General features: G+C 44.3%; 1 protein-coding gene across 11 annotated transcripts in view; it reads right to left on the bottom strand.

The window, feature by feature from the left end:
- Window positions 1–23,785, bottom strand: part of STOX1 (storkhead box 1) — a 498,526-nt gene that overhangs the window by 311,138 nt on the left and 163,603 nt on the right. For 2 of the 11 annotated variants that reach the window (XR_014961076.1, XM_085603564.1), the window contains exon 1: window positions 1,385–2,073. The exons of 7 other annotated variants lie outside the window; for them this stretch is intronic. Coding sequence is in view for 1 of the 4 variants with exons in the window: in XM_085603564.1 (XP_085459690.1) it covers window positions 1,385–1,685 (301 nt within the window). In the remaining 3 variants the exon portion in view is untranslated. Of the gene's footprint in view, window positions 1–1,384; window positions 2,074–23,785 lie in introns of those variants that run through there. 2 more of the 11 variants (XM_085603573.1, XM_085603571.1) reach the window with 2 other exon arrangements.

The following is a 23,785-nucleotide window of genomic DNA, read 5'->3' as shown; positions in this document are numbered from 1 at the left end:
GCGCGCGCAGCAGCGGGGTGAAGGGTATGGGGCTGAAGGCTGGCGCAGGAAAGGCAGATGACTGGGCGAGAAGGGAGGGGGGAATGCGGGGAGCAGCTGTGCGCGTGCGCGCCATCGTGCACTGACGCTTGGAGCCAGCACAAAAATGTGGGTAGCACTTTCGAAACCCACCTACTAAATGTCTCGCCAGACCAGCGCATACGCTGGGTCAGGCAAGACCTAAAAATGGAGAGTGCACATGAGTGGTTTGGTCGGCCAACAGTTAGGGCCCACAACAGTGGGCAAGCCACTCCCCCTGCCCCCCCCCGAGCAGGACCGCCCACAAGTCCGCCCCCAACCAGGCACTTCTGCTTTCTAGCAGCGTGAGAAGCAGAAACATAAAATGGTAGTTTTACCACTTTATATTTCTGCTTCTCACACTGTGAGAAAGCAGTGGAGCGACGCCCCTCCACCCGAATGGAGGAGCCGCCACTGAGTAATTGCCATTTCAAGGATTCAATAAATCCCTGCTGGATTGATTGCAATTGGATTGCGGACCGTCCCTTTTTTGACCCTGGTTCGAGGGTGATCGGATTGAAGACCTGGATTGTGGGTACTCTGTTCTAAAAAAAATCATAATGGCAGATTGAAGGGAGCCCTCAAGAGTAAGTGGAGTTTGCTGAGTCTAAGATGGTTAGATGAACAGAGTGATCGTCGTGCTGTTACTGTACGCAGCCAATGTCCCCTCCTAGCCACATCTATCTATATCTGAACAAAAACAAGTTAAAAGTCACAAAACTTCCGTGAGCATGAGAACATCAGATTTTAAGAAGCTCAAAAGTGAAAAAATACCAAATAATCAGGGTAAAGTTGTCTCAAAAATTCAAGCCATCCAGGAGAAATTAAACCAATATGGCTCAATCAATCATGACATTTGTAAAGCGCGCTACAGACCCGTGAGGGTCTCAAGGCGCTGGGGGAAGGGAGGCTAACCTCAAAGAACAGCTTCTGTTCTCCTAAAATGAAAACAACGGTACAACTCTCAGCCTCCTCGACTTTTCTGCAGCCTATGTCAGGGCATATAGCTAGCCATGACATAAGGATTGGCAGAGATAGGAATGGGCTGGCGTAACCCATTGGCGCCACCACGGTGGATTTGGGCCTTCTCCAAATGCAACCAAATCTGAATTGGATCCATGGAATTTACACCATAGAACCTATGCTCTCATACGTCATACACCCACATGCATCTGTTTGTGCAGCACCAGTAGAACCTTCAGTAGTACCCTTTCTGTTACAAACAGGTAGACATTGCCCCCCCCCCCCCCCGTTCGGTGCACCACATTAAACTCCTGTGGCCATCGCGCCAAGGCGCGTGCATTGTTAAGTAGGACAGCATATTTACCCACAGCCCGGATGCTGTAGCCCCTGGGGGCCCTGAGCGCCCTCCTTGCCCACGCCTCCTTTAGCTCCTCCAGGTCTTCGCTTTCGCCCAGTACGAGCAGCACGGCGCCTCGCAGCCAGCCTTGAAAAAATACTCGGTTCACGGCAGCCACCAGCCGCCGATCCCAGAAAGAGCGGCCGTTAGCCGCCTGAAAAAGCCTGAACATCTCTGGGCCGCCTTGCTCCGTGAGCCCGGGTTTCGAAGGGCAAAGCACCAAAGCAAGCGAGTTGGCGGCCAGTCGCACCGGCCGGGGCAGCGGCATGGCGGGTACACAGGCTGAAAGCGTGAGGTGACTAAACAGCACCGCAGGCAGGGAAGTACTGCCTAAAATGTCAGTCCTTCATCTCTCACTTAGGGGCCCGGCGGGTGTGTTTTTGGGAAGTCCTCGTGCGGCGTTGATACCTACTGAGAGGAGGAGGAGGAACAAGTGTGTGCCCCGAGGCGGCATGGGAGGATCAGTTTACACGGCTGCCTAGGTAACCCACACAGGTCCTGGGCTGGTCTAAATGTGTTTGTCATTCGAGAGGGCCAGGGGAAAGTCTCTGTTCCCGTCGGGGGCAGTCCCTCCCCCTAACCACCTGTATACAAGGCTTGGAATTTGTTAGACGCTGCCGCCTTATGGTTCTCGCCTCGTCTGCCAGCGAGCTGCATCGGCCCTCTGCGACCTCCTTTTGTAAGTTAGCAGGGCGCGCATATCGACTCGGCCAGGAGCACCACACTTTCACCCCAGACTCTTACCCGGCCCCACAAGCCCATTTTGTTGTGCTAATTTGGAAAAAGTTTCGTTTGAACTTAAACATTTATGTATGCGTTCAAGTCACTTCGTGGTTCCAGCCCTCCTCAAACAAAAAGACGAATGCTCTCCCAGTGCAGACAGGAAGAGTGTTGTTTATTGATGGATCCGGTTACTGAGCCCAAGGCAAGGAATTGTGTTAAAGCTCTCTCTGTGAGAGTGAACGTGGTGATGGCAATACAGTGCTGCGGCAAACTCGACCTTTTCAAATATTAATAAGGGCCCTCAGACTTTTAAAAGCTGATCGAACTAGAACTTTCTGTTGAATTGAATGAGTAATTTGCAGACTCACATAGTAATTGTCATAATAGATTATTTTAGGTCGCTACCCTCCCTTTTCCGGGTGCTGACTTTATCCTGTATGTTTCTAATTCAAATATATTATTGTAATGCATTCTGTCCATTTGTAAAGCGCACTGATACACGCAATGGTCATGTTCGCGCTATAAAAAAAGTATCATAATAAATAAATAGACTTAATTAAACGTTGAGGTTTACGGAAAGGCCCATGGCTTTTGCGACACACCACTGCATTAACAGCTGAACTGCGTTGAGAAAAAACAAGCGCTTTCACATCTAGATATGCCTCTGCAAAATTTACATATCAAAACTAAAACATATTTTACAAATACAACAGCTCACATGGTGCATCACAGTTTCAAACACTTGGTAAAATTTAGTTGATCACCTTCCGCTACAAATTTAAATTTTCTGCAATTAAATAGGAACTAAGGATTAGAAAATGTCCACAGAGACAGTGTGAATACAGCCATGTGCAATATTTCTATGTAATTGTATGGCCTATTGTTTTTATACCGAATAAAGTTATATTGAATTGACAGTGTGAATGCTCCCAATTATTGGACCAAAGAAGTACTTTGTGGGTAGCATGGCAAACATCCTTTCAAATATTAATACATTTCAAAGAGAGTGAGGATAATGATTACTGTTTTGTCTGGAATTTTGTTTGTGTTGAAATAGTAATAGAAAATGTATATTATGGGGTAATGTTCAATAAATCATATAAAAGAAAATACAATTCTTAAAACATAGCTATTATATACAGTTTGCAAAATGTACAATATATCAGTTGAGTTACATAAAATTATAATCTATCAATTAATAGGGTAGCCTTAATCATTTCCGCTAAATCCATACAGAAAATACGATTTTACTAATGCCAGACAAATTTGCAGTACTTGTATCAGTCCTGAGCACTCATAAGGCTAGCTCATAATATCGAAACCCCATATTACAACAAAGACGGTATACCCATTTCCTTCTTGCTGTTGAATATATAGGACAAAAAAACAAGATATGCTCAGTATTTTTCTTCCCATTACCACAGGCTCTGCACATAAGTTTAGTAAAAAGAGATTTGATTACCTATCAAACATTGGTTATTTTATACATTTGAGATAGAGAAAGAGAAGAGAGAGAGGGGAAAGGAATAGGAGAAGAGAAAGAGAGGGGAAAAAAGGCGAGTAGGAATTACGGTAAGGATGAGCGTGAAGATAAAAAAGTCATAGTAAAGGGTAGCCAGAGTAAATCAGATTTGATTTTCTGAGATAATGAAACCGTGGAAATTCTATGTTCATCGCATATATAAAATTCCACCATGTTAACGTACATATTTTAGAATCATCTTTCCAACAAGTAAAGATAACTTTAAAGGCAAGACCAATAAAAAGTTCAAATAACTTTGACTTCATAGAACTTTCTTGGAAATCAACAGATAAGGATCCAAAAAACACATTTTGAATAGATAATGGAATACAAAATTGAAATATCTTAGAACATTTAGACCAAATGGATTCCCAAAAGTTAAGAACATTAAGGCAATAATATATTAAGTGAATTAGTTTGCCATTTGAGGAAAGACATGACCAGCAAAGAGGTGAGGTGGAAGGATTGATTTTATGAATAAAAACAGGTGTTCGAACCACTCTATTGTAGAAGAAAAATAGGGATTGAGTGATACTGGCAGCTTTGGAGGTGGTAAAAGTTATGCCATACATTATCCCATTGCTGAGTCGAAAGGGACATCGAGAGGTCTTGTTCCCATGCTGTTTCAATTGAGGATTTTAGTCTTACTGAGGTAATGTAGGAAGCTGGCTCTGCATATACTATACCAAAGTGAGGTATAGTGTGCACAGAGTCCAGTGGAACCCAAAAGGTAGGCAGAGGTAAAGTAGATAGCACCTCACTCTATTTGTGGTAGTGTGGTCGAGCAGTAAGGCTTTATCAGAGGACAGTGTGTTGTACACACTCCGTCAGCAAATTAATTCACACACTCAAAGACTGAACTTCAGACCAATTGTTTTCGTATAAAAATATTATTTTAGGTATTTTATTTTCTAGAACCAAGCAAGCCTGGCACAGGTAAGCAATAAATACTTTACAGTAGTAATGCAGTTTCTAAATAGTTTGAATTGCAATTGTAAATGTACTTTGATTTGATTACAGTAGTGTTACTGATAATGCAATGTTTTTCACAGTACATATGCTTTGTATAGGATTTTTAGTAAAATGACAGGTAAGTTACTTTTGAGATTACTTTTCTTACACATTGCAGTATGCCTGGATACTGCACTGGCACATTTCCTGTAAGCAGGTAATTAAAAACGTTTTTGTTAGTACAATTTTAAAGGATTTCTTTAGGTTTTCCAACTCCACACTAAGAAACTTTTCATCGAAAAACAGTCAATGTTATCCTATGGAGGGAAATTGTGTTATCGGTTTAAAGGTAAGTACTTGGTTGTGGGAATTGGTGTTCTGGAGTTAGACTCAGGGGTCCCCCAGGGTCAAGGATGCACTCTTGTTAAATCCTCAGCGGCACTAGGGCGGCCGGGTGCAGAGTGCTGAGGCCCAATGTTATCCAATGGGGTGTAGAGGGCCTCTGGTTGGTGGCTGCTGATAAGCAGGCCACTGGGTTGTGGGAGCAAAGCTCCTGGACTTAAGCTCAGGGCAAATGGGGGTTTAGGCCAGCACAAAAGATGCACCCTCAGCGGCACTGGGGCAGCCGAGTACAGAGTGCTGTTTTGGCATCAGAAGCCCTGTAGCTTTCAATATGGAGTCTCCGGTTTGCAAAAGCACTGCAGGATTGGGGACGAAGGTCTTCTGGGTGCGAGCACCACATGGAGAGGTAAGTTGGGATCTTGGGGGTTGGTTAGGCACCATCGGTAGGGCCACCAAGGCTGAGGGGCATCGGGTGCAGGGGTGCCTTTTAGGGTTGGATCTTCTTACCAGCTCCTGGTCGCGATTGGGGGACCTTCCGGTTTGAGGCTGCAGGCGTTGGCTAGAGGCTTGAGGCAGGTCAAGGGTCACTGGAGTTTGGGTCAGGATCGTTGGGGAGCCCTCATCTTGGTGTTGGGCCACTCGAACTCAGGCAGTGGGCGTCGGGTGCAGAGTGGTACAAACTCACGGATCCTTGCAGAGCTGGAGTCTGTTGTTTGAACAAATCCGGTGTTCACGGGAGACAGAGACTTTGGGATTGAAGGCAGGCAGGTCCTCTGGGTTTCTTGAGGTTGCTGGCAGCAATACACACCAGAATTTCGCTGGAGCAGGTTTGAGGTGAGGACAGGCCAATAGGGCTGGGGCAAAGTCAGCGGGCATCCTCCTCTTGTTAGCTTCGGCACGGCTGTTCGATCCTTCTTCTTCTTTTCTTCTTGCAGGTTCTTGACTGAGGAAGCAAGGTTCAGGGGTGCCCCTAAATACTAGATTTAGGGGCGTTACAGGTAGGTAAAAAGGTTAAGACCAATGGGTCCCTTCCCTGGGAAGGGGGCATACGCTTTTCCCTGGTTGGCTGGGTCCTACCATCTGCAAGATGGCAGGGACTAAGAGTTGTGATTCATCTCGCCTCCCCCACCTGAGGGGTGGAGTTGGCAGAGGTGGGTACACCTCTCTTCCTCACTTGTTTTTTCCACCGGTTCTCCCGCCCAAAGTGGGGTCAGAACCAGTGGGAACCCTGCCCATCCTGGGGGAGGAGGCTTGGCACCTCGTTCCAGGATGTGTGTTGTTTCAGGCCCTCGAGAGCAGCAGGCTCTCGACCCAGGGGTCCAGAAACATGTCTGGTGGTGGCAGCTGATAGCAGCCACTCAGCCTGGACACTAGTGGTAGGTCGTTTTTCAGGGGTGTGCACTTTTCATTAAATCCCACTCTGGCATTAGTGTGGGTTTAATGTGCTGAGAAGTTTGATACCAAACATCTCAGTTTTCAGTGTAGCCATTATGGTGCATACTCTTAATGGCAGCACTGCACTTACAAAGTCTAAGAATGGACTTCACCATTGGTATAGTGCTCCCAGCTAGAGGGGTGACTGATCTATGCCAGGGCAGTGGGTTATAGGCATGGCACACAGAGATGTGTGCCATGTTGACTCTTCACTTTGTTCTGCACCAAAACATACAGCCTGCAAAGGCAGTGTGTGAGTGTAATGAAACAGGGCCTCTAAGGGTGGCACAATAAGTGCTGCAGCCCTTAGAGGTCTTCTCTGGTCACAGTGCCCTGGGTACCTGTGGTACCATTTACCAGGGGCTGACCTGTGGCCAGAGATGCCAATTGGGTTTTGTGTTCAATGCAGTCTTAGGGAAAGAACATAGGCACTGGGTACCCGATTAGCAGGTGCCCAGAGCACACTCAGTCAAAGCACATCAGCAATTCAGCAAAAAGTGGGGCAACCATGCAGAAAGAGGGCACTTTCTCACAGGTATGAGCAGATAAAAGTTTGTATATGAGAGAAGCTTTAGGGTTAGACTCAGAAGAGATTGTGCAGGGGATTCCAAAGAAAAAAAGGAGTGGAATCTACAGGAAAGTTTTTGTCTAGCAAAAATGCTTGAAGTATCTTTGCTAGTTGGGAGTATTGGGATAAACAAGAAGAAGGTAGATCATAGCCTTCCTGCAACGTAGTAAAGGGTACTACAGAATTTTGAGGTACTAGTTGGTTAACATGTAGGATATCCTTTTCTTTCCAGTGCTTGAACTAGAATGATTTATGGCAAACCTTAATGAATTTATTATACCAAATAGAGGAAATAAGAAAAGCTTGATATAAGCTAGAGCCAAAAGTGAACAATTAGTGTAATAGATGTTGGGAGTATTTTAAGATAGGGTATTTAGATATAAAAGTACAGTTGGACATAAAGCTAACATCATAAAACAATGTTTTATTTAATAGAGAACATTCAAAATTAATCCAGCTGATTATGGGGGAGTCTTGATATTGTCTATCTAAAGCATAGATTTGTCTAAATTAAAAAGCAGTATGATGTAGCTTAAAATTAGGAAAGCGTACGCCTCCTTCATTTTTTGGTTTAATTAATTTGGATAAGGCAATACAGGCGTGTTTAGTGTTTCAGAGAAATTTGGTACAAATAGAATTAATTTGGTTAAAATAGTAATTAGGGAATTTAAAGGGCAGCATAGGAAATAAAAAAAGAATAAGGGGAGCAATCATAATTTTAATAGTATCCAATCTACCCCACCAGGATAAGTGGAGAATTGACCAAGAGGAAAGCGAGTGTTGAATCTTGAGTTTTAGTGTGCTAAGATTGTGGGCAAGAGTTTAAGGGATGGTAGGTGAAAACCAGACACCTAGATATTTAATCTTAGATGGACATCACATAAAATAAGCAAAGAGAACATACATTGATAGCATAAAAAATTTAAAGGTAAAATCTCAGTTATAGAGAAATTCAATTTGTAGCCAGATATTTTAGAATATAAATTGATCTCCTGCAAAAAGGGAGGTAGGGAAGTTAAGGGATTCAAGAGGTATATCAAAATATCATCTGCATAAGCAGATCATTTTGTGTAAAAAAATTATGTCGGAAGCCTGTTATCAAAGGGTTACAATGAATGCATTCAAGAAAAGGTTCGAGACAAAGAAGAAATAAAAGAGGAGAAAGGGGACAATCTTGGCTAGTACCGCTGTGTAAAGTAAAATAAGGGGATAGAAATCCATTGACAGAAACACAAGCACGTGGGTCGGAGTATAATAGTTTGATAAACGTAATTAATTTGGGGCCAAAACCGAACCAATGAGAGTATTGAACATAAATTGCCAATTTATGTGGTCGAAATGCTTTTTCAGCATCAAGAGAAAGTGCAGCAAGAGGATCCGGATATCTTCTCCCTGATGTAAGGATATTGGAGAATATCCTAGCATTATCAGATGTAAGCCTCCCTTTAATGAAACCATATTGGTCAGGTTTAATACGAAGAGGTATCACATCGTCTAATCTAGAGGCCAGAATTTTAGCAAAAAGTTTGCAATCATAGTTAATTAATGAAATAGGACAGTAGTTTTGACATGAAGTATGATATTTGCTAGGTTTGGGAATGATTACAATGAGCACATCGAAAAAGGAGCCTTCAGGCTTAGATTTCAATAAAAAAGAGGAGAAAAGCTCCAGTAAATGTGGTGCAAAAGTAGATAAAAAAGAAGAAATAAGTTCAATGGAAAAACCATCAGATCCAGGGGCTTTTTGCTCTCTTCAGAGATTTGATGGCATCCAAAATCTCCTGAAGAGTTGTATCTTTTGCAAGAAGGGCCATAGCTTCCGGTAAGTAGGGAGGAGAAGGGAGATCATTCAAGAATTACTGGGTTTGATGTTCAGAGGGATGAGTATCTCCTGTGTATAATGTACTATAATAGGTTTGAAAAGCAGTAACAATGCCTGAATCAAAATGTAGTACGTTTTTAGTAAAGTCAATTTGAATAGGTTTCTTTTCTGATTTGACTTTTAAATAATTAGCCAACATTTTACCAGCTTTATTCTGTCCCCCACGATACTTGGATTTTATTTTAAGAATTATATTGCAAGCATAAGTGGTAGCCAGCTTATTCAGAGTGGACTTAGCTTTAATAAGGTCCCGAAGATGAGAAGGGGATTTAGAAGTATAGTAAGTGTGTTCAAGAGTCTTAATGTGTTGGAGGGTGGAAAGTTATTGGGAATCCAACAACTTTTTCCTTCTAGCAGTGTAAGCAATGGTAAAGCTCTAAAAGAGGCTTTAAAAGCATCCCAGTTGTTATGGACGGAAATATCCCTAGGTTTGTTAAATTGAAAACAATCTTTTATAAAGAAGGTAGAATCTAAAATAACATTTTGATCAGATAGTACAGAATTGTTAAATCTCCATTGAGCATGTTTAGGAGTAGTAAGGGATAAATCGAAGGTGGATAAAACAGGGACATGGTCATAAATAAAAATGGAGCCAATCTCAGAAGATTGGATGGAAGGGAGTAAAGATTTTGAGGCCAAAATAAAATTAATTTGAGACATAGTGTGATGAACATTAGAAAATGAATGTATTACTGGTTTTCCATACATCATAGAGTGGACGAGAGGTAATAGCAGATTGAAATGCTTTATGCGATTTATATGGTTTAAATTTACATTTCGATTTCCTGTCGGAAAATGGGTCTAGCCAATCATTAAAATCACCACCAACAATAATATTAGGATTGGTAATGGAGGATAGCTTTAGTTTAATACTATTCAAAAAATCCGGATCAGACTTAACCGGCCTGTAAATGTTGAAAAAAGTGACCTGTTTATTATAGACAATGGCGTTAAGTAATACCCATTGTCCACTAGTATCACATTCATTTGATAGAGTTTGAATTTTTTAAGATTTGTGCCATAAAATGGCAACCCCACCCCTTTGGTTAACAGCAGGGTAAAAGAACATCCCACCCACCCACTGACGTTTAAGTTTAAGTGATTCAGCATTGTTACAATGAGTTTCCTGTAAAAGAGTGATCTAACAGTTAAGTTTTGATAAAGGTGAATGTACCTTTTGACGTTTAGCAGGATGACCCAAACCACAATTGTTCCACGAGACAACATTAAACATGTTGATGAAAATAGACAAGGATACGGAAACAATGATGACAAACTGCAAAAACAACAATGAAAACAAAAAGACACCATATGTCAAAAATTGAATAACATGAAGGTACTACCAGAAGAAAAAATAAGAAAAACAGATAGACACTTATGTAGTTATATACATATGAAGAGAAAGATACAAAAGGAAAAAGAGAAAGGAAAGGAAAACAAGCATTTACAATGCAATAGGTCTCGCATTTCCGTGAGTTTAAGCTATTGGCATTGTAAATGACAATGCCTTTTATTTATGTTATAAAAACGAAAACAAAAATAAAAGACACTGTAATTTACAATGTCAATAGCTCAAACTCGAGTAAATGAGAGACCTATTCCATTGCAAATTCTTGTTATACATTTTGATTGGTGCTTCCAACAAATGATTTAAGATACAGTTTGTCTCTTATTTTTCCATTTCCAGCATATGTGGCCTAGATTTCTGCAAAACGTTGGTGGCAGTAACAGGGCAGCTAACAGTATACATATTGCAACACTTGAGAACAGGCTTAGAGTTTTGCCTGTGGTGTCCAGAACATGACTAAATTATCTAGAAAACACATTGAAAAGTTAAGTATTGATACATTTATTATTTTCTCGCTACCCAGAGGATGTACATGCAGAATGCATAGTGGGGAAACTCGTACAAAACAGGGTGGCTTTCAGACATGGTGGGAACGTATGAAAGAGTTACAGCAGTTATGTAATCCTGGATAGTTTTGCAGAAAATGTAAGCTACAACCAATATTCTTATGGACTCATAATTGTGGCCTACATGTTACTCAAAGCCACAGCTAAAACTCATCACTTGCATCTGGTGCACACAAATATTTAACAAGATGTATGATCAGCACAAGGGCCAGATAATGCACACTGTTGCATAGGTTGGGAGGACCTTGGTATTCCAACTGGGCAGTTATTACAATATGGCAGAACTGAGGGTTGCCGGGCATTGGAGAAGCAGATCCAAAATGAACTAGAAAAAACAATAAACACAAGTCATTTTGCACAATATTAGATCTAGGCCGTGGAAGTAAATAAAATGTTCAAGAGTCTTACGGAAGAGACTATACTGAGCAAGAAAGGACAAAAAACCTAGGAAAACAACTGAAAGGTAACAGGCGTGTTCATACGGCTCGGGTTTCTAGCAATGCCAGGTTCAAAACAAGCAAAATAACTACAGCCACCTAACACAGCAGGAGCACAAACTTAAGAGGTGACTCAGAGGACTTATGCATTGGATACAGGATTGTGAAGCAGTGTGAGATTTTTGTTGGAAGTTAATAGATAAACTGGAGGAACTGGTAGGTAAATCCATTATCTGCACCCTGAACCCATCCTTAATCAATGCCACTTCTGGGGAAGAAAGTCAAGACCGACAAGAAGTTTATTGATCTGACTCTACTATTAGTGAAAAGTGAAAATAATCTGCTGTGGCCTGAAAGTCCTAAGGTGGTCCAACTCTGTTGGCTGGCTCTACCACTTTTCTGATAATAAAATTATAATGAAAAGGAGACACAAGGTAGCTCCAATTAGACCTCAGTGAGTTCACAGGTAAGAGATGATGAATGACTCGGATCAAGCATACTGGTTTATGACACACATTTACAATGTTCCACCACTTTTGGAACAATTAATACAGTCAGGCAGATGTAATATAGTTCATCCTTCCACAATGGGACTGGCGAACATGTTTCTCAAAGTCCCATTCCACCCCCTTTTTATGTTCATAAAGGCAACAACCTTTACTAAAGGCCTGTTGCCCTTTTAACTTTGAAGCAAAATGTAAAGCTACTGCAAGTGGGTTCTAGTCACCCTACACAAATTAAACATTTAAAAATATTTGCCAGTAGATCAGTTCAGAATTTCTTTTGGTAAAAAAAAAAAAAGAAGTGAGGAACCATGAGCTACTCTGGTGTGACGATATGGGTGCTTTAATCTTTAGGAATACAGAGGTCCTGGGACAAGCTCCTCCATAAAGCTCCTCCATAAATCACATTCTGTTACAATGGGCCTAGCATAGCTGTTTTATGCTAGCAGTGTCTTTCCACTGGTCACATAATACATAATACTTTTATCAGATGAGGCTTTACTAACATCTGACCAGATTAAACTTGGGAAGCATGAAATGCATCCTAAGGCTTATATGTCGCTTTTTAGTAATTTTGTAAACGCTGTAACAAACAGTTAAAAAAACAAATAAACAATTTATCGGTACTTGATTTGTTAAACTAAGACGAATGGAAAGCTGGGATGAGCTTGTGGTGATTTAAACTTGTAGGTCACATCAGATGTCAGTTTTGAGAATTAAATCAAAGGGCCTTCTTTTCCGAAATATTACAATATCATCCAAAGTAAATTGAAGTCAACCTGGTCTGACACCTTGTCCTGAGGAACAAGCACCTCCCTTGTGAGTACTCTACTAGGACATTAGGATTCTTAAATGAAGTGTACTGATTAAAAGGAATCTTTCTAATGTGCGCCGGATGGTGGCCTTAAATGAAGCACATTCATTAACTTACTTTATGAATAACCCCCCCCCCCCCAAAAAAAAATATACATGCATTAGGCCTGGTGTACTGGAGCCAATGCCATAATTATACCAGGATCATTTATGCTAAGTGTACCTCACCTTTAGGGATGAGATTGTAAACTGGTCCAACAGATGCCATGTGTGGTGCGATGTGCAAGAGGTGACCAACGTGGCCACCAGGAGATGACACTGTCTGCGTGTTAGTGATCTGCAGGGTGACCCTCCAGCACGAATGTCCCTACACATTCAGGAGGTCCCTGCCATGATCTACTTTCTTCCACAATCCCTGATCTCCACATGTGGGTTCCTTTAACTAATATGGTCCGATCATTGCTCAATTAGATTCATCAATGAAAACAAATTCAATAAAACAAAAATTTGCAACACTGTCCAAGAACACAAAATCTTAGATAAACTTGAATAATCTGTATACTGATGATTTTTCTCATTTGCTTTTTCACATACTACACCCCCGCATGACTCAACTGATGTCATCCTAGCACATCTTCAGAAGAAAGTAACCAAGTTCTCTTGCAACTCTCATTCCCCCATCCCCCTTTCCACAAGACAGATGCATACGATAAGATCTGGAAGTGGCTCACATACAAAGAGCACCTTTCAAAACTTAAAAGCACAGCAATGGAAAGAAGCTGGAACAAAACTATCTTTTGCGTGCACTGCATGAAAAGTGCATCCTAATGGCTATAAATGTACTTACCAGTTCAGGGTGGACTGTCCCTATTGAAGCAGGACCAAAGCGGATTTGCATAAGTCTGGATCTGATCTGAGGCAACATGGTGTGCAACAAAATGATGGGTTGGAATGTTACCCTGAGCGACTGCCAGTGGTTATACCAGTTGCAAACACTTCTTCCATCACCTTTCGTGTGTTTGATATACATTAGTTTGCCCCTGGGCCAAAAAGGAATACTTGCAAGCCCACATCAGAGATTTAAAACTCCACTAAAGATTTTCTTCATATCGACTACGAGATGACTCGTAGCCAAACATCAAGCCTTGTAATTATCTCTGCAATTAAGTCCTGCCATCATTCTGTAACAAAATAGAAGCTCTAAGTGGAGCATTTACTGCTCCTTCCCACTACTCAAAGAGACCCTCCAACAAATACCTTCCTACCCCACTCCTGGAAATTAAACCAGCCACAGAGGACGCACTAAGAAAAGACTTCAGATCCTTAAAAAAATCCTTCCCATCTTGAGTTGGGTCTCTCTGCACATCTGCTGCTCATCACCAGCCTCCTTTCCAGTGGACTGATTCCTCAACTTCTCAAGCATACTATCATCACTCCCATCCTAAAGGCACCTTCAGCTGATCCTAACAATATTTAAAGAACTCTCTTGTACTACCCTGTGCTGCTAAGGCACTTGAAGCAGCAATTAGTACTCATCAACCTGCCTCTGGTTTAGGAGCAAATGGCCTCAGACTTAGTCAGGCTTTAGACCTTATATGAGTAGGGCAGAATTACTTAACATACAGGGCCAAGAAAAACCATGTAGATAGCAATCCCGCACTACCTCTCATTTTAGTATACTGGTACCGAGCAATCTTTGCAGGTACAATCCCAAATACTCCATCCTGGGCCCTTTTTTCAACACACCATCCCCAAAAGAAACACACTTATTTACACCAAATTCCCTTCACTGACAAGTCTTCTTTCGTGCCCTCATCTTTTTACTTCAAGCCACTTTCTTTTCACTATCCAGCATTGGAAGCATGGCTCAAAGGGAGTTGTTTGTAGTTTGGCATCTATGGACATGCTAGGTGAGGAGTGTAGTGTGGGGCGACTTAGACGAAGCATTCTGTGCTGACTGTTGCTAGCGGATAAGCAAGAGGTATTGCTTAGTTTGAGAACAGACAATTGTGTTTGCAGAACTTACTATCTTACATACAACAGACTTAAGAGAGTGAAATTTTGAGGGAACAAAGTTTAAATCCAGAAAATTCATATGAGAGTTAATAATGAAATTGCCATGTAATTTTAGTGACTGGTTTTTTGGTAGGACCAAGGGTCTATTCAACTAAACTTACATTTCAATATAAGCGGTGCTACTAAGTCAGTGAAACCAAATAACTGCCATTAGTGCTGACTTAACAGGACTGGTAAATGTTGTGAATGAGCATGTGGCACATTAATTTGTAGAAACAGGGAAAGTTGGGGAGCCTACGGATATGTCAGAGAAGTGATCTATGTTGAAAAATATATATGTATATCCATATAAATTCATGTGTATGCACTTCAAAAGATATCATGCTTAGATATATCACACTAACACGAGGCCTGAAGCTCCAAAGGGCTTCCTATCTGACCTTGACTGGACAAGCTTCAACAGCTATTCTGAACCCCCTTAGAGGTCACTTTGCTTGCCCTGACTTCATGATAGTTCTTTATCTGGTTGTGCAAGTTGCTTACACAGTGCCAAGCCAGCCTTTCTGGTCTGTCCATATCTAGCTGTATATAATTGGCATGGTGCAGATCTTGCACATCCCTGTTAGCCATATTTGGCTTGTTGCCTTATCCTAGTTCCGCTGACATGGCATTACTAAACGTATATAGCACCCAGAAACCAGTTACTCTGGGAAGAAGCAGTCTGAGAGTAGGAGACCTGACTTCTTCCTTGCTAATTAGCAATGATGCATGCATTTGGTACCAATAAAATACATTTCGCTCTGTTTCTGAGCAAACATGCTATGTCTGGTGAGTTTCATTCATTTGCTTCTGGGAGGGTGGCAGTATTTCCCCATCAGAATGGGGTCAGAAGTGGGATATTGGAGCACTGTGATGTCACCAGTCGGTAAGTGAGCTGTAAGCTAAATAATTAACTTGCCTTTCTGCAAGTGCCCTTTCAGTCTTTCAAATGCGTATTTAACACATAGTATTAATAAAAGGGGCATTAACTGGCATTTAAACTAAACAGGGGACTGTGGAGAATGTTTTTAAAATATTCGCTGTATCAATACACTCATTGATATGTGGCATACACTACAGGAGAGCCTGGGTTAGAGAATAATTTATTTGTACCTACACATATAAGAAGTAGTGAAACAGGGGACTAATAAGTAACTATGTTACTTTATGTCAATAAATATTGACAAATGGCTAGACCCTTAGGGGGTCTTACAAAATGTAGGAAGGTGGATATCTGACTATGGTTACCCCCCAACTTTTTGCCTAGTGTCTAGCTGGTTTTTCGACTTAGTTGGCCTGAGATCCTGCCATTCAGGGTCTCAGGCTGTCTGCTCTCTCTTTAAAATGGACTCTATGTACCCTAGGTACATTCCCAATTGGTAAGCATCACCTTATTGGACCCTGTACAGTGTACCCTAGGTACCCAGGGCATAGGTGTACCCTAGGCCTCCCAGGGGCTGCAGCATGTATTATGCCTCCCCTGGTCTGGCCTTCCAATCAGACACCACTGGCTGATCACTCAGTTGGGGCAAGGTCGTGTAATCACCCCTTGCTTAGATATAGTATGCCTATATCTACCCTTATATATAGACACATGTGTACCTATCAGTCACTCCTATGGCAGGCCTTATCAATCCTGGAGGCAGAGTGCTTGGTAACATGTGAGATGGTGCTCTAGCATGAGCTGAGCCTGTCTGCAGCTTTCGGAACCATGTCCTTATAGCTGTTCTATGATATAGCCTACCATATACTCTTAAAGTGCCTTATAATCTTAAACGGTTATGGTAACTATGGTTTGGCTTTATCAAAACATGTTGTGTAAGGTGTCTAACACTTTGGAATAATACCCCCATACCATTTCTGGTGATGAGGATATTATTCCCCCCTTCTAGAGAGATAGACATGTTAAAATCCTACTTTGCTGTTTAACTCTAACCAAAGCCTCAGCATCACAAAATGGATGCTGCTGCCACAGACACAAGTCTGACCTCCTGCTGCTGGGAGTGATCCCGGCAAGGGAGGCTTGGACAATAGGTTTCCTGCTTGGGGAGGTGCTAGCACCTCCCCAGACAGACTTTAGTGTATTGGGGCAGGGAGGGCTGAAAGGAATGAGACATGCCTGGGGCACACAAGGTGTCCCATGCATAGTCCAGTTCAAACCGGTGCTGGGGCACTCCAGCCCCAGTCCTGGCGTGAAACTGGACAAAGGGAAGGGGGTGTAACCACCCCCCTCCCAGGTCCCACCCATAAGGCGTGACCTAGCAGGTAACCCAGCCCCCCAGATTAGTATAAGAGTGGTAGCTGGGCCCCAGGAGATTAGATTATCCTGAACCTGCAACTTGAACAGAAACTCTGGACCTTCGACATCCGACGAAAGAAGAAGACTGAAGAATCTCCCTTGTGGCCAAGGAGTGGCTACCCTGTGCAAACAGGCACCATCAAGAGACTACCCTTTGCTTTGCTGAAATTCTACGAGGGACCGACTGCAGAGCCCAACCAGAGCCTTGACTTCCAGACTTCTCCGACCCTGATCCACATCCACAGCCGAGCTGAGATCCGTGGAGGCGACGAGAGACGTGGGACCGGCTACCTGGGAAAAGTGGCTAGTATCTTCCAGCGCAGCTTCTGAGGCACCCTCGAAGTTGTGCACCGGGGATTGAGAAGCCCCAACCCCAAGCACCATCTGCACCGAAGATCAGCCCCCCACACTCCACGAGTCCTGCGTGGGGCCCTTCTGCATTTTCCTGCTTGCCGCGTCTGTCCGGTTGCTTGCCCGTTGGCTAGTGGCCTCTGTGAACGCATCCTGAAATCTTCACTGCTGGTTTGGCTCCTCCAGACTGGCTCCCGCTTCCTTGCAAAACAGAAGCACCCCAGACCTTCCTGGTCTGCACCAGAAGCAAGTCCTCCGTTCTTCGTGGGTTCCGCTTGCCAAGGCTTGGTGAGTCCTAGTTCAACTTCGACACCGCCGACAGCAAGAGCCTTCGTGGGACAGCTCGCCTCCTGGTCCTGGTCGTCCTCGACGTCTCCTGGTCCCCGTGGCTGCAGCGACAAGCTTCACCTTCACCTGCAATCCTCACGACATCGCCTGGTTCCTTCCTGGTTCCACGTGGTCACTGGCTAGTGACCTTGACTCTGTCCCTTCTGCTTGCAGGTCTCCTCTCTTCTTGATCCCAGCCTTGGGATCCACCGGACACTCTTCACTGACTGCCTGTCAGCAACTTTCCTTCAGGCATCCATAGAAGTCCACGACGAAACCCGACGCAAGTTCACACCTATGCACCCGCAGCCCGTGGGCTAGGTAACTTGGGTACTTCGGTGCTCACAAGGGTAGTGACTATCCTAGGGTCTAGTTTCCGAGTCTCGACTCTCTAGCTGCTTCAGAAGTGTCCTTAAACTGTTAATTTCTAACTGCTAGTAATTCTATCGACTTTTACGCATTACGCGTGAGTGTTTCCACTCTGCACCTGGATCCCGTGGGCTTCCCACTTCCTACCTGTTGCTAGTGTAGTGTAGCCCCAGCGATTCCCTAGGCCTAGGCCTATCCTATTTCCGTGACAGTGGTCCTTATACCACTTCTTTAGTATATGGTTTGCGTGGCCCCTAGGGCCTAACTGTATTACTTACCTGTGTGACTTAATGTATGCATAAATAAGACTGTGTTGTACTTACCTCTAATCTCATAAAGAGTGCTGAGGGTTTGTCTAGAATAAATACACTTTATTTTATATATATATCTGTTGTGGTGTCCTTTCATTTGGTATTCAAGGGATTATATATGGTATCACAGCTGGCTTCACATGCCATTCAGAGTTTGGCCTAAGACTGCTCTTGTCCATGTTACCACTAGGATAGCTGGTCTATAAGGTTGACTTTACAACCAATCACCATAAGGGTTGTTTGGACTGATATAAGGTGTACACTAGAACTAGTGACATCATACATCAGGCCAACTTCTCACATTGGTGAGCAGCGGTTGGGATCTGATCTTGCTGTTGTAATACCATTGTAATCTTGAGATACTAAATTGAAAGATCACACAGATATTGTTTAGGTACATATAACATAGATTATAATACTTAAGTCCTACTGGACTTAGTGGTTGTAGGTTGAAGGGAGTAACACACCCTGACTACAACTACCAGAGAGGTTTAGTAGAAACAACTAGTGTAGGTAGGTGCACACACCACACCCTCACTAGATCATGTCTCTGGTAGGAGATCAAGTAGATGCTTTCTCAGGAGGGGCGGGTCTGAAGAAGACCCCCTCTAGATATGATACCCTAACTTTTCAGGAGATGAGACAATTGTGTACCTCCAGAAAGTTAAAACAGGGTGCAAACCCTACCCTCCTTCAGCTAGTACAACTCCTAGAGGAGTATGATACTCTTAGGGCCTCACAGGCCAGTACCCTAGGTACAAAGGAGGGTCTACCCACCACAGATGAGTCAGATGGGACTTCAGATGAAGAGGTAGACAGCCAGGGCCAAGTAGGAAGACTTAGCCAGGCTAACCTAAGCTTACATGGGAGTTTGCATGGGATCCCCCCATACAGACCCCCAAGTGGGCTTAACCAGAGAAGCAGGAGAGACAGATCCCCTTCAAGGGAATCCATCCACTCCCATGTCTCTAGCATCTCCTCATGCCTCTTCTCACAGGGGAATGACTTCACCTGAGAGAAAGGATCATGAAGCCAGAATGAGGGAAGCTAATCTGAGGATTCAGAGGGAAGAACTTGCCCTTGCCAAAGAGAAGCTTGCTCTGGCTAGAGAGCAAAAATTGTGTGGGTCAGACCCCACTGGTGGCAGCAACATTCCTAGAGATAGGGATAGGTCTTATGACCATAGAAACCTAAGCAAGATAGTCCCCCCATATCAGAATGGGGATGACATCCACAAGTGGATGACTGCTTTGGAGAGGGCCTGCAAAGTACAGCAGGTTCCCCAGAGTCAGTGGGCAGCTATCTTGTGGCTCTCCTTTTCTGACAAAGGTAGAGACAAGCTCCTCACAGTCAGTGATGAGGATGCTAACAATTACAAAGTCCTGAAGAGTGCTCTGATAGATGGGTTTGGCTTAACCACTGAGCAATATAGGTTGTTGTTCAAAGACACCCAGAAGACACAGACACAGGATTTGTCTGATTTTGTGGATTGTGCCACTAAGGCTTTGGAAGGTTGGTTAACTGGCAGCAAGGTGCAGGACTATACAGGATTGTACAACTTGATTATGAGGGAGCAGATCCTTAGTAATTGTCAAAACCAGCTTCTCCATCAACACCTGGTAGACTCAGATTTGACCTCTCCCCAAGAATTGGGAAAGAGGGCAGATAAATGGGTCAGGACCAGGATTAGGCCTAAAAAGCAGGGTGGTGACCAAAAGAAAGATACCACCAAGCCTCAAGAGAAGGGTGGGGATAAAGCAAAAGAGAAATCTTCCTCAGGGCCCCAAAACTCCACACAGGGTGGTGGGTCCCAAGCTCCCTCCTCTACCACAGTTAAAAAGCCTTCCTGCCATGAGAGTAAAACTCCTGGGCATTGGAAAACTGACAGCAGTTGCCCAAAGGCTAAAACCAAAACTGTTCCTCCAACTACTCCTGTCACACCACCTATTACTGTCAGCAGTAATCCCCCAGGTGGTGGGAGTGCCCCCAAAAATTTGGTTGGGTTTTCTTGGGGAACACAGGGGGACCCTGGCTTAGCCAATTCCCCTACAGCAGCTACTCTTGTCTGTGATGGTGGCATGGGGTTTGCCAACTTCACTGCCTGTCCCAACACTTTGGGTAGGTACAGACAGGAGCCCTACATCAATGGTAGAAAAGCTGAGGCCTACAGAGACACTGGAGCTAGCATCACTATGGTGGCCCATAGGCTAGTTCCCTCTGAGCAGCTTTTGCCTGGTTTCTCATACCAGGTAACTAACATTGATGGCAAACAGAACAGTCATCCCATGGCAGAGGTATGTCTCAGCTGGGGAGGTGTCACTGGCCCTAAAAGGGTGGCAGTGTCTCCAACCTTGCCTGTGGACTGCTTACTGGGGAATGACTTAGAACTCTCAGCTTGGGCTGGAGTTGAACAAGACACCCATTCTACAATGGTAGGCCTTTCACAAAAGGGTAGTGGGGTTGTGCCAGCCACAACCCCTGTCCAAGTAGATTTCCTCCCTGAAAAGGTTGGAAGGGCAGTGGTAGCCACAGCCCAGGCAAAGACAGACTTCCCTGTAGAGAGTGGCAGAGCTGTGACAGTCACAGCTCAAACCCAAACTGAGTGCCTCCCTGAAAAGGTTGGCAAGGCTGTAATGGTCTCAGCCCATACTCAGACTGACATAGATGTAGTGAAGCCTGAAACTATGGATCACTCCACACAAACAGAGAGTAGTGGGGAGGAAGAAAAGTCTCCCTCTCCCCAGACATTAGGAAAAGGTCAGCCTCCTCAGGGATCTGACCTCACCCCTTGTGAAGGAACTGCCCCAGAGGTAGCCAGGCCTGGCCTGGCAGAGCCTCTGATGTCAGTGGCCCCTTCCAAGGTGGGACCCAGTCTGGTGCAGGTAGCCTGCCTCTCTCTACCCTGCCTCAGTCAGCCCAGGGCTGCAGAGGTCAGGGAGGCCAGTGGACCCCAAGAGGGCCCCTGTCCACAAGAACCCCCCCATCAAAAGAATGAGGATTGCCTGACTAGTAGCCCTAGCCAGGTGATGGTTAAAAACATTCCTGAGGGATCCCCTTTACAGGTAGTTAGGGACCTCCCCCAGAGAGATTCTGTTGGGCACAGGCAAACCTGGGACCTTAGGGCCCCAAACCTGACCTGTCCCTCCAGTAAGCCCACAAAAGGGACCCAGCCTCCAGCTTTAGGTAGCCAGAGGCTGACCCTGAGAGCACAGTGCAACTCAGTGAAAGAAAGAAAGGCATCCATGGTGGAGGATGATTGGAGGAAGCTGAGGCCTCACTTTGAGGACACTCACTTCAGTACTCCATCTCAACACCAGCCTTTTACTTTGCAGAGACACACCAAAGGTAGAGATTCCCTATGGTGGAGACCCTATGATACCTTTAGGATGAGGGATTGCTTAGTGGACCATGAGACAGGGGGTAACCACGCCAGTGCTGGTTCTTCCTTATATGACCACTTAGGCAATAGAGGCTTACCTTGTCAAGGCCAGCCTTATCTCCTTTTGTTTGGGGGGGTTGTGTAGGAAGGTGGATATCTGACTAGGGTTACCCCCCAACTTTTTGCCTAGTGTCTAGCTGGTTTTACGACTTAGTTGGCCTGAGATCCTGCCATTCAGGGTCTCAGGCTGTCTGCTCTCTCTTTAAAATGGACTCCATGTACCCTAGGTACATACCCAATTGGTAAGGATCACCTTATTGGACCCTGTACAGTGTACCCTAGGTACCCAGGGCATAGGTGTACCCTAGGCCTCCCAGGGGCTACAGCATGTATTATGCCACCCCTGGTCTGGCCTTCCAATCAGACACCACTGGCTGATCACTCAGCTGGGGCAAGGTCGTGTAATCACCCCTTGCTTAGATATAGTATGCCTATATCTACCCTTATATATAGACACATGTGTACCTATCAGTCACTCCTATGGCAGGCCTTAACAATCCTGGAGGCAGAGTGCTTTGTAACATGTGAGATGGTGCTCTAGCATGAGCTGAGCCTGTCTGCAGCTTTTGGAACCATGTCCTTATAGCTGTTCTATGATGTAGCCTACCATATACTCTTAAAGTGCCTTATAATCTTAAACGGTTATGGTAACTATGGTTTGGCTTTATCAAAACATGTCGTGTAAGGTGTCTAACACTTTGGAATAATACCCCCATACCATTTCTGGTGATGAGGATATTATTCCCCCCTTCTAGAGGGAGAGACATGTTAAAATCCTACTTTGCTGTTTAACTCTAACCAAAGCCTCAGCATCACAAAATGGATGCTGCTGCCACAGACACAAGTCTTGTTAAATGGTAGCGGCAGTTTCAGTCGATAACCTTTCAAGTATTTGCCCGGCGGTAATCGCCTCTCATACCACTCGATGATTTTACCAATAAAAGAGGCAGGCGCCGGAGACTGGAAGGCAGGAAACAAAGTTTTATTCCGTCGGAGCAGAACACATCAGATCAGACAGCAAGGTATCGTCACGAGGTGCTCTAACTGCATCTCTGAGACCTGGTCTCTTATACACTGGTTTATTGCTTTATTATACATAGTACATTCTTGAGATTTCCCTTGATGTGCGGGGGAAATATCCCCGGAAACCCTGGCTCAGATCCGATCCCACACATGGTTACAGTAGAGGTTCCCACCCTACCCGCAGTGGGAGATGACTATCGCGCAGCAGGGAATTCCGCTAATTCCCGGGGGTGTGTGCAACCGGCCGGGTCTCAGGGGGTAGGGGCTTTGATCTACTGTAATCCCTTTGATGTGGGGTGTTTCCCTTACAGTAGGGGCAATAAACTGCATCCGCAGGGCTAGGTGATGGCCTGGGACCAGTTCAGACAATGGGGCGCAGAGGAAGGGGGTTATCAAAGGAGAGGCATGACCATGTATGGGTTGTCGGTCGGAAGTGGTTCCGTAGCAGGGTCGCGTAGAAGGAGAGGGTTTATGGCCTGTATGAGAGAGCGGGGGTGGCCGGCGCGCGGGGGATGCTCGCAGCGCCGGGGGAAAGCGCTGGCGATCGAGAGTGAGCGGGGAGAGAGAGTGGGGTGCCTAAAATGGCGGCCGTGCATTTGCTATGCGTGGCGCTGGGGAGAGGCAAGATGGCGCAGATAATGTTCAGTTTGCAAGCTAAATTTCCACAGTCCTCCCTTTTAACATATCTCGCCAGCTTGTCCGGCCAATATTCTCCTTTGTTAGCCTTTCAGTTACAGTATCGTCAATGTTCGTCATACATTTAAAGATACAGAGTCTTAAGGGTAGGCAGGAGTAATCTGACACATTTGTACATTGTCTCATACAGTTTGATAAAGTAGGCGAGGAGGAAGTACATTCAAAGTTGCAGTATAGTCGTGTACATGGCTGGTGTTGTATGAATGTTACTATACAAAGTTACATTTTCTTAACTTCTCAGTGTACAGTCGGAAGTGATTGATGCAACATCATGAAGAAGATAGTTAATATATTAAGGTGGTTGGGAGAGGATTTTCAACTTTGACATGGGTCCTTCTTTCCAGTGTCCTTGTTTTATAAAGAGCTATCACTGGTAAGCTCTCATTGTTGTCCTTCTTTCGTTGGCACT

Source organism: Triturus cristatus, chromosome 1_2 (genome assembly GCF_964204655.1).
Source record: "Triturus cristatus chromosome 1_2, aTriCri1.1, whole genome shotgun sequence".
Taxonomy (NCBI): domain Eukaryota; kingdom Metazoa; phylum Chordata; class Amphibia; order Caudata; family Salamandridae; genus Triturus; species Triturus cristatus.
Note: the sequence above shows the minus strand (reverse complement) of the source record. Positions and strands in the feature narration are given on the sequence as shown.